The sequence below is a fragment of the Cydia strobilella genome, chromosome 13 (assembly GCF_947568885.1).
Source record: "Cydia strobilella chromosome 13, ilCydStro3.1, whole genome shotgun sequence".
NCBI classification, from domain to species: Eukaryota; Metazoa; Arthropoda; class Insecta; order Lepidoptera; family Tortricidae; genus Cydia; species Cydia strobilella.
The window spans coordinates 8,795,547-8,807,895 of NC_086053.1; the positions used below are offsets into that span (position 1 = coordinate 8,795,547).

Below are 12,349 nucleotides of genomic sequence, written 5' to 3' on the forward strand. Positions count from 1 at the left end.
AAGACATTTCACTCACGTTTCACATAAAAAATACATTGTTTAAATTGTGTAATGTGTACGGAACCCTTGGAACGCGAGTCCAACTCGCACTTGGCCGGTTTTTTTAAGATATTATAACAGAAAACTCTGGAAGTTGTGTATTTTTACGTGAGTCGGAGTCACTGAGAAAAGTTTTAAAGTAATGTTTGTTCACAATGTTGACATTTCTGACGAGTGACGATGCGTTTTGAAATTGCATTGACTCAACTTGTGCTTTCAGAATTATATTCAACATCATTATAAAAAAACAAATGTTTCTTATGGAATTTTAAGGTTTATGACTTAAAATCATATAAAGCTATCAAAGTAAAGCTAAATTTGGTATTTTTTATTAACAAAACTATTAAAACGGATTATATCATGAGTAACTATCGCGGTAACCGAAGACAATATTATTTATTAAATCCTCAAATCATTTATTTATGATAATTAATATCGAACGAACCATTTTATGAGCGTTTTACGTTTTGTTATCTGTCAAAAGCTACTTAAACACGCTCCATCCGAGGCCAAATTACTTTCCCCACTAGTGGATAAAATGAGTTTTTACCCGCTTGTTTTAAAGGATAAAAGACGGCTTTCCGAGCTAGTGAGGAGAAAAATACTTTTTATATAGCTTTCCTTGTTTGTTCATGTCATTATATGTGACGTATTTAAATGTAAAATAATATAATCCTAATTAATTTCCTTGTTGACTTTTGTATTAAGATAGGTAGCAAACAGCAACACTTAACTGTGTGACGTATTTAAATGTAAAATAACATAATCCTACATATCCTAATTCATTTCGTTGTTGACTTTTGTATTAAGATAGGTGCAAACAGCCACACTCTTAACTGTCCATCGGTGGACCTTATGCGTTTTGTAATAAGGCTTACGAACTGCCAGTTAACAGTGTGGGCGGTGGTAGGTATGCGGTTTGTAAAGATAAACCGAATAAAACGTAGGAGTTATTTTATTAAGTCAGATAGATAATGTTATTTACTAAGAAGCTATTGATAAGGCGCCAAATGAATGGAAATTGAACTTGTAAAAATTTTTTTTCAGCACACCAGGGCCGTGTTGCATAATAACCTACAACTAATAATATTACTAGCAGAACTCCCTTTCTAATTTCACTTATTAGAAAAGGAGTTCCGCGAATACTTAATGCTGATTAAATAAAACCCTATTTACTTTCAATACACCAAAACAAATAACTGATAATCCGTGTTAACCGAATTTATGTAATTTGTTTATCATTAACATTCGTTTACCGTAATTTATCTGTTTGGAGAGTGGTCAGGCATTCTCAGAAAATTTGCCTGCATGTTACCTCATTATCGTTAAGGAAATTTACCCGTATTTATTCCATACATTTTCTCTTTTAGGTACGTTAACAAAGGCTGTATGCAAGTGCTGTTTCTAAAAATAACGATGTGTAGAACTCGTTACATGCAAACCCGTTCGTTAAATGCAGTTACGGCGAGCAGGGCAGCGACATCGCGTTATAAACGAAATAATATTATTTCCACCGATTTGTCATAAAACTTTATCATAACGAATCTTAGAGAATATAACCAAACGGAGTAGGTAGTCAATATCAGGCGTTCCCTCTCTGTCGAAAATAGTCGGCCAATGGTCATACACAATGTATGAACTGACGTTTATCTGACATGGCTATTTCGATGTTACGTATACATTTGACGTTCCCCTCCCCCGCAAAAATTGGCAGACATTTTTGTACAGCAAATTATATACAGACAAGGCGTCTTCGTTGGTTACGAATACAAAAGGACAAAAGAAGTGCTTTGCCGTTGCCGCACGTCCCATTTGTGTTTCTGGGATAATATCGGCACGTTATTAGATATAAAACTTTTTTCGACACAAATCGAATTTAGTTTGAAATTAATGTTTTTTAAACAATACACTACGAATTAAAAGGTCCACATTAAGAGCGTTTTCCCATTGTCCGATCCGATATCAGATGTAGCATCCTACATCCGCGTAGATAGTCAGGCCGCGGGGACGCGGATGCCGGCTTTAGGGGTCACGCACACTACAACAAACATTTTGCATACACATACGCACACAAACAAATATTATCGGTCCGACAGCTGGCGTGCCTCCGACATGGCTAAAATTATCGAAGGCGCCCTTCCGATATCGGATGTCGGAACGGAAGGCGCTTATGAGAAAAACAGCTGCAATTGAGTGCCATATGGCATCAAGTCCGCCTTTTTTGCATTATCTATCGTTTTTAGTAATAATGATTTATAAAATGAATAAGTAAATACAGAAAAACACATGTGTTTCACATTTTACTTTCATCCAACATCCGATATCGTCGCTATACTTACGCAACCTCATATCTGCAACAATCATTTGATGGAAATGTCGCTTTTCTTTCATTCGGAATACGGGTGTTTTTGTCATCAAATGAGTGTTGCAGATACGAGGTTGAGTAAGTATAGCGGCGATATCGGATCGGGCAATGTGAAAACGCTCTAAGAGTCACAAGAACCTAGCTGCCGCCATATGGGTAATCGGAGTCACGCTCTCATCTTAAAACTACATTCTCAAATAACACGAAATTTTATATGAATATTCAAGTACTAAACATTTTACCTTTTTGGTGGGTACATACTAGTTTTTGTTCCTAGAAATTAGAATAGAAAGAAATTAGAGCGAGTAGAAGTTTTACATACAAAACTTAGATACCTATGTTACGTAAATGTTTAATTTAAGCATGTCATTAAGATAACGAACGAGCCAACAATATCGGAAACACGTAATAATGATAACTATTTGAGACTTCGGATCTCAACTCCGATACCGATATACCTCCTGTACCTAGTGTGTTTTTAGTTGCCTGCAATAATTTACGGGGTGAATATATTATAGGTCATACTGACCAACCAACCATGAAATCGCGAAAATAATCGACTCTCCCATAGTTATAATCTTAGGCGTAACGTAATGTACGGCCAAGTTGAGTTTGGCCCGATATAAAAGCTGTACGTAATACTGCCGTTTATTGTAATATGTATTTTTAACTTATTTCGTTTATTTCTGTTTTTGTCTTTTGTATGTTATATATTAATTTTGTTGTTTTTCTTCTTACCTGTCGTGATTGTTTCACCGGATGGTCTCACCGAAAGATCAGCGCTGGAAGTCGCCAGCAACATGCTGAGGTGAAACCATTTCGTAGCACCTTTTCTTTTTTTATGTTTCTCTGTTTTGTATAATTTTCTATTTGTGTGTGCTAACGAATAAATTATTTCTATTCTATTCCATACAAAATATCAACATCAGACCAAAATGTATGAAACAGGCAAAATTTTTTTTCGCGATTTCGGAGTCTGTTCCATAGTAAAAGTTGCTCAGTACGACCTATATATTAGTATATATTATATTCACCCCGTAAATTATTGCAGGTGACTAAAAACACAACCTGTAATAGTGACGGATGATGTAAAAGGGCCCTTAGACCTAAATGTGAAAGCTATGGTTTTGTTAAGTATTATATAATAACTGTCCGATCAATGACTTATGGCATCGACATAATAAGTACTTCAAAGAAAAACTATCTATATCTAATCCAACTAGGAACCTTTGAAGACAAGGAATTTACTAACTAGAGTTAGACCAAGAAAAGTCTGCAGAGATTTTGACAGCACACGCAGTGCAGGTGTTATTTTAAACGTCAAACTTCTGTGAAATTATGAGATATAAATAACACTGGCACTGCGTGTTGTATCAAAATCCCTGCAGACTTTTCTTGGTCTAACTCTACCTAGTTTTTATTCTATTTGCAACCGCTTTATTTAATAAATCATTCGAAATGCGATACTTTGCATGTGATTGTAATTCCTTTTATATGATCAGTTTTTTTTATGTAATTGATGTTTTGCTTCATAGAAAATAACATAAATGTAATCCATATATTTAATGAATTCGACAAGAAGTTCTAAACGTCCTCAGTTATCATTCTTATGAATGACATAAAAATAAATAATGAATCAACAATAAAGTCGCAAATTAAAACTGATTTATAAATCATAAATCATATCATAAATCATAATTTTTTATTCGTAAGAACATGGTTACAATAAAAGGTCTTAAAAATACAATAGTTCCACATATTCAACTTGCATGCAGATGTGCAAATTATACATGCAGTGTGCTGCTAAGCATCACTTATTTTTACCTACTTAAAATCTAAAATTCTAACAAAGTGAGAAAGCCTACCAAGTCTACCAACTACTTACACATTGAAATATGTGTAAAATATTGGAGCGATGCAATTAGAATAATATAAATAAAATTATTGATAGCAAAAGTCACGACTTATATTCTACATGTCTACGTGTAATTATGATGATGATTGATAAAATTTACCCTAATATCCTTTCCCGGGCCTCAAACTATCACCATACCAAATTTTATCTAAATCGATTTAGCGGTTAGCGTGAAGAGGTAACAGACAGTCAGTCAGACAGACAGATTTACTATAATTAGTAGGGATTGCGTATTGCATTGTGCGGCAAACGCACAATTTTTTTTTTCCCTTATTTAATATCTGCAGTCAGTCGCAAGACTATAATCAGATTGGTTCAGGGAAGTATATAAGACGATTCCGGAATGATAGGGCCATTGCCTTACTTTCCCTTAGATATCCAGCACATCAGCTCTTTTAAGTCGCCTGATATAGTCCGGCTTAAGTAATGGGTCAGGAACGCACAAATTGCACAGAAGTTTTATTTTGTTCACATCGTATATTTTATAAATAAGGGAAATCAATAAAACAACGGCTAATTGCGAGTTGAACTCATGCCCCAAGGGTTCAGTAATCACACAACACATTATTTTCAATTTTTAGGGCTCCGTACCCAAAGTAAAAAAGGAACCCTATTACTAAGACTCCTCTGTCCGTCTGTCTGTCACCAGGCTGAATCTCATACGTGGCGTGATAGCTAGGCAGTTGAAATTTTCACAGATGATGTATTTCTGTTGCCGCTATAGCAACAAATACTAAAAAGTACGGAACCCTCGGTGCGCGAGTCCGACTCGCACTTGGCCGGTTTTTATTTTTCTTGAGTTCGACCTATGCTATGCTTGTTCTTTGTTTTGTTTTTTTTTTTTTTGTTGTTTGTTTGATTTTTCTGTAATCTATGGGTAATGATAATGATTTCACTGATTTAAACTTTCACGTTTTTTTTTTACGTATTATTATTCAACAACGACGGGACTTAATCGCGTAAAATAAGTTACATCGGGGAAACGAAACGTACCATTGCGGAGCGAGTTAAGGAGCATATCGCAGCTGTCAAGAACCGTCAGGTGAACAAGTCTGCCGTTGCTGAGCATTTACTAGAGTCAGGGCCAAACCACTGGATTGAGCTTCACAACCCTAGAATACTTTCTACAGATCGTGGGTTTTATAGTAGAAAAATCCGTGAAGCCATTGAAATCAAAAAACATAGAAATTTCAATCGAGACGAAGGTTTTAAGATCTCATCCACATGGAACCCAGTCATTAGTAAGTGTAAGCGAAAACAAATATCGAAAGTTGAAAAATCAAATATTGTGAGTGTTGTGTGTCGACCCGGTGACATCCCTAGTGCGCAAAACGTTCAAGTTAATAAACAAGACCAAGTGCGGGTAGTTCGAAAAACTCGCGCGCCTAGAAGATGTTGATGTCAACTTTAGCCAGTCTTCTCCGAGACCACGGGGACAACGCCGTCCTCGAAACGTCGGAGGTAAATTTAAAACTTATTTTACGCGATTAAGTCCCGTCGTTGTTGAATAATAATGATAATGATTTATTACACGACTGCCCAAAAAAGGAGTGTATTGTTTTCTGTATTATTTTTAAATTTTAGGTCTAGTAGTTTCGCCTAAAAAAATGAAATGAAATGAAATGCGTATGCGTATTCTGTTATTATTTATTAAATAGCTTGAATATTACCAAACTTAAAGTTAAAATTATACTTAATATAATAATAATTAATATGTCACACGATATAGTTTGCAAATTTTTGTTTTCTTATTCTAGCCACTCCAAAATTGGCCGCCAGGATAAAATTCATTTATTTACGTTACATATGTGTACCAAACTTCAATTCTATCGGTCCAGTAGTGTTGGACCAAATTGACTGTGACAAACTGGCAGACAGACACACGAGTGATCTTATTAGGTTCTGTTTTATTTTTCAATAGCTTTTGCCCGCGACTTCGTCTGCGTGGAATCAGTAACAGCAGTTAAGAGTAAGTTTAGCGCCTGGATAAAGTGTAATAGGTAGCAATCATTCAATTTGAGCATGATTCATTTGATGATGATTATAATTAACCGTTTGTAAATTAGTAACGTAAAACATTCAGTGTAACTATGTATATTGCAATGTTTGGGGAAAATTCTGTACAATAAGAGAGATACTTATTTATTGGCAACATATGAATCACTAATTGATAAATAGTCTAGAAGGTCTCGTATATTTATAATAGAAATAAAAGTATTAAATAAACAACATTTGAGCATAAGCTTAATTGCTTGACATCAATTATCAGGCAGTTCATTAAATCCCTCAATATCACCCCCCTTTTCACTCTCTTTAGGGATGATTTCCGACATAAAAAATGTCCTTCCCCGGGACACAAACTATCTCTATGCCAAATTTCAACTAAATCGGTTCAACGGTTTAAGCGTGAAGAGGTAACACACAGACAGACAGACAGATGGACCGATAGACTTTCGCATTTATAATATTACCTATATATTTAAATTACGGAACCCTAAAAGTGATTGCAAAATTATCTTCGTGATTTCGAATGTGATACATTGCCGAAGGAAAACAGATGGCGGAAAATTTTCAATTTTGTTACATATACCTTTACATCCCGGGCGAGTTTGGTATTGTATGTATCAAGATAGATAACCTGTTTATTATTTCTAGTGCTTCTAGAACCTCAAATAAAATCAAGTGGTTTTTTTATTAAATTTTATTTACTTTATGTTTTGTCCCACTTGCAGCCTTATGAATGAACGGTTGAATAAACTTTTATTCAGTGTTACCCGTGCAGCAAATCTTGCAAATCCATTTTCACGCATTTTTAGAAATGCAATTGGTTTTTAACGGCGCATTATCACAAAGACGATAATATAATACATAAAATAATAACCCAAAGGATTCATAAGGCCCTACTAACTTGGGTAGGTACCTAAATGCTTTTATACTTATTATTTTTAAAGGAGTTTTAACTATTAGAAGTACTTACAAAAGTTTGGAAACACTTATGTAGATAGACGCCCAAATATACAGTTTTTATATTTTTTTAAGTTTTTACAAGACATAGTTATAAACTATAATTATAAGCTAGACGAAAATACCGGTAATGTAAAAAGAGTTGAATTAAATAACAAAAACATCACCTATAAAAAAAAAGTAATAATAATGAAAACTCACCCGTAAACTTTTCAAAAGTTAAAATAGCCATTTCGTTGTCAAATAACTATCAAAGTTCAATTTACTAATTCACTTTTTATTTTTACAATACCATGTTCATTTCACGATTTGTTAAGCAGTTTGTAGGTAGACGCCGCGCCGGCGCGGAGTTAGCGATAGAATGCGAGCGCTCAAAGAGTCTGCGCGAACGCAACAGTGATGTTTAGCTTAGCGACAACCACTGCGAGGTGCGCCTCTGCGAGGGCTGATTCAAACCGCTTACAGAGCACTCACCGCTTACGAAACTCGACCACTATTTTGTGGTCGACGTTCACACATAATTTTTAAGATTCTTGATGTCAAGTTATAAAAACAAACAAGCTCGCAGTCCACACAATCTTTGTAAATAAGTTAGGAGGTGTGTCTGTGAAGAGGTTTAGTAATAAAAAGACGTATGTTAACTAATAATTTTACTAAACGCACCTTTTTGTGATCAGTTTGTTGACGTCATGTTGTCAAAAGTCAATGAGATTTGTTCAATAATTACCAAGATCCAAATTCTTGCAATTACATACGTAGACTGGTATCTATAGGTAAGCACTTCCGTGTGTGTAGATTGTGACTATTATGAGTAATTGCGCATTAGATATAAGTATGTATTTATCATCCAAATGATGGTGAAGTTTAAGTTCAATGACAATTGCGAAGCATTGAACTATTATTAACTAACGTATAGAAACGGCACAGAAAACCAGTATTTTGCGCCATGAGTTGCTGCCGTTTTGGCATCAAACCAAAGAAGCGGATCATGAATCTCGCGACCTAAACGCGTAAGCGCCATGAAGTTTACGGCGCTTATGACGAGTTGGCCGTGGGGTACAGGTGATTGCGACAATTTCATTGTTTGTTACGACAGTTTCTATAGTAATAATAATAACTTGTTAGTTATTATTATTACTAATGTTGCGAAGGGAAGATGTATGGAGGTAAGGTAGTATGTGCCTATCACAGATTGTTATAATGTATTTTTAATGATTGCTATGAGTATTAGTCAGGGCTCAATCTTTTTACATATCAGCAGAAATCTCTGAATAGAATAGAAGAGTAATTATAATTTTTCACATTGTATAAATAGGCACAAGGTTTTTGGTTTGTGCTAATAAGCTTACAGTGCTTATATCATTTGACAAAACAAATCAGAAGAAGGAGATCTCTAGGAGAATCCAGCTGGGTTGGGCGACATTCAATAAACTAGCGGACATCCTCAAACCCGTTAACATTCCACAATGCCAGAAAACTCGCCTTTTTAACCCATTTGTCCTGCCCACCATGGCCTACGGTGCCGAGACATGGACGCTCACTAAGGAGGCTGTGCATAAAATCCGAGTGGCACAGAGAGCCATGGAGCGCGCCATGCTCGGCATCAAACTTCAAGACCGAGTGAGGAATGTCGAGATCCGACGCCGCACAAAGGTGCAAGACGTCGGATACGTCATTACCAAACTTAAATGGAGCTGGGCGGGACATGTTGCCAGACAGAGTGATGGCAGGTGGGCCAAAATGTTAACGGAATGGTGGCCGCTTTCAGACGAAAGGAGTGCCTGCCGTCCGTTGGCTCGTTGGGTGGACGACATTCGGAAGACTGCAGGTCACTTCTGGATGAGATTGGCTCAGGACCGGGATAAGTGGCGTACTCGAAGAGAGGCCTATGCTCAGCAGTGGGCGATGGAAGACTGATATGATGATGATGACGATGATAATGATAAGTGCTTATGAGCTTACCTGACACCCGAACAAGCGAAACATTCCAAAATGGAAAACGTGGGATCTTGAGCGCTGCGAGGGTTTCAGAGGGTTAAACAAACACTGCTACCGAACGAAACACAAAATTTATCACCATACCAACGCGAGGAAAATACTAGATTAAATATTTATCATTCAAAATTATCACTTAAAATTCCATCCCATAAGCCGACGTGAGGAAACAACACAAAATGTGTATATCTCATTGCCACACTTGTGGGCAAAAATAATTTACAGTACATATGGTGCTACTTTCTCGCACTAGTGCGTCAAATAGCACTTCGTGCATATGTCGAAAGTTTAAAGGGCCATTTGTACTGTAAAACGTTGTACGATACACGTGCGAATAGGTAATTCGCAACTCGTGTCGATTTAAAACACTCCCTGCGGTCGTGTTTTAATTTATCGCCACTCGTTTCGAATTTCCTCTTTTCCGCACTTGTATCGTAAATAACTATTTTTCAATCAAATCGTTTTTGAAGAAGAAAGAGAGCCTTTCGAAAATGGTGTAGTGAAAACGACGCCGACTAACGACTTACCAAGTTAAGATGTAAACATTTATTTTTAGGGTTCCGTACCCAGGCCGGGTAAAAAGGGGACCCTATTACTTAGACTCCGCTGTCTGTCTGTCTGTCTGTTCGTCTCTCACCAGGCTGGATCTCATGAACCGTGATAGCTAGACAGACACAGATGATGTATTTCTGTTGCCGCTATAAAAACAAATACTAAAAACAGAATAATATAAATATTTAAGTCCCATGCAACAAACGTGATTTTTTGCGTAATGGTATGGAACCCTTCCTGCGCGAGTCCGACTCGCACTTGGCCGGTTTTTAAGTTTATTGTATTGTATTCATTTAATTCACGCAACAACATGGCTCATAAAAGCTTTAAAACATAAAAAAATCAATTAATATTAAAATACAAACCTAAAACTTAAATAAAAATTAATATGTATGACTAAAATATTAACTAACTTACAGAAAACATACCATAAAGGAGGAGAATGTAAACAGGTGTGTATAATAATATATATCATTTAAAAAAACCTACTTCAAAAAGAGAAGGCTTTATATGCCAAATTTATATGCGTAAATAACTCGTAATTGGTGGCCCGTAGCAAAAAATGTTCTACTACATAAGTAATCTACATAAATTTTTCTACAAAAAGATTTAGTACGCTTTTTTGCTAGGATCAATATTTTAAAATATATACAAGTGGGATAGTTAACTTACAATTTGTTCTAAGGTCGTTTTAGGATCACTTCGGTCTTGCAAATCAGTTAAATGCGTGTTTTTTTTTTTGTTTTCGTAAATAACTCGTAAACGGTAGCCCATAGCAAAACATAGTCTTGTACGTAAATAATCTACATAAAATTTCCTACAAAATAAATATACAGGATGCCAAAAAAATACCGCATCAAACTGACACGGGAGGTATAGGGCACCCAAAGTCCCCGGCAGAGAGAGGGGGTTTAGAGGTTAGAGGAAAATGGAAAGGGGGGGGGGAAACGATACCAAACATGGCCTAATAGCTTCACTGATGTAGATATGAAGATAAAATTAAGAGCCCCAAATAAACTTTCAAGAGAGGATATCCCGAAAAATATACAAGATATCGAAAAACCTGACTAAATGAAACTTGTAGCTTTAATCCGCTTTGTTTAAGTTGTCATCTCGCTAAGACGCAAAGTTTTAAATATTTATGTAAAAAACCGAAAAATGGGATCTTCAAACTTTAATTTGATCGAACACATTTTTTATCTTTAATTTTGTTATGCCGAAGCTAATAGTGGATAAGGTTTATTATTGCGTTGCGCAGTGCAACTAGATTACAAACCACGAAGTCAACTTCGCTACCGGTAAACCGCAGGCTTCCACCCTACCAAGAGCCATCACACAAGTTGACCTATCAATTATTTTCTTATTTCCCTTTATTGACTATTTGCATCGTCCTCACTTCAATAGGTCAGGGTCTCAGGGTAAACTGGTCATTTCCATCTACTTACTACCTATGTTGCCCTTATAAAATAGCAATAGAAAATAATTAATTATTTGTTTATTCGGGTTTCATCAGTAAAAGTGGTTATCTATTAATTTAAAATGTAGCCTCACTGGTTAGGCCAAGCCCGCAGTAGCAACAGTCCCTAATCCTAGCTTTTGCTACTCCCGCCTGCCACTTTCGCTTAGCCTTGTCTAGATTATTTTTAACTGACCTTCTTATATAAAATTATAATGGCCTTGTCCATTATCTAATGACTTTCTACGGCTTTTTACGTTTAGTCTTTTGTTTTAATGATTAAATAACGCATACAATTATAAAAAGGAAATGAGCATGACTCACGGATAATAAGATCGTCATATTCTAGTAGATTCATATTCTGGGATTTCTACTCTCTTCTGTTATTTGAATTTAGCAATGTGCGATAATATTATTGATTTTCCTTCTTCCCTCCCTTCTTTTTTTCATTTTTTAAACCTTCAAGAAAAGTGCGTACTCCTATCTTAAATGCCGCAGCGCACTTACAAACCTTCTGGTGTTGCGGTTATCTATGGACGACGGAAATCGTTTACCATATATATATCATAAATAAATTTCTTATTTTTCTAATCATGCTAAAAATAACGTTAAGGCGGCTATCAACTTATCACACTGATGTGGTTTCCGGATGCGGCACCCCGTATGATAATCGCCTAGACCTTGATTTTACGCCTCTCATTGTCATTTGTCCATTTGTGCGCAAATAAGCGAACCCACCCCACATGTAAGAGTATGCGATGTTTTAGGATTCCACAGCCAACCTGGCTAAAACGGAACCCAGAGTTTCCTCGTGTTCGTCTGTCCGTGTCCGTGGCACTCCATACGTGTAGGTAGCTAAAAGTGAAAACAAAAACCGGCCAAGTGCGAGTCGGACTCGCGCACCGAGGGTTCCGTACTTTTTAGTATTTGTTGTTATAGCGGCAACAGAAATACATCATCTGTGAAAATTTCAACTGTCTAGCTATCACGGTTCATGAGATATAGCCTGGTGACAGGCGGACAGCGGAGTCTTAGTAATAGGGTCCCGTTTTTACCCTTTGGG

The 12,349-nt window shown here is 36.3% G+C and overlaps 1 protein-coding gene across 1 annotated transcript in view; it reads right to left on the minus strand.

Annotated features, from left to right (window-relative positions):
* LOC134746663 (putative inorganic phosphate cotransporter) overlaps positions 1-7,689 on the minus strand; it is a 33,575-nt gene extending 25,886 nt beyond the window's left edge. The window contains exon 1 of the mRNA XM_063681169.1: positions 7,485-7,689. Coding sequence (XP_063537239.1) covers positions 7,485-7,515 — 31 coding nt within the window. The 5' untranslated portion in view covers positions 7,516-7,689. The remainder of the gene's footprint in view (positions 1-7,484) is intronic.
* Positions 7,690-12,349: the final 4,660 nt, after the last annotated feature.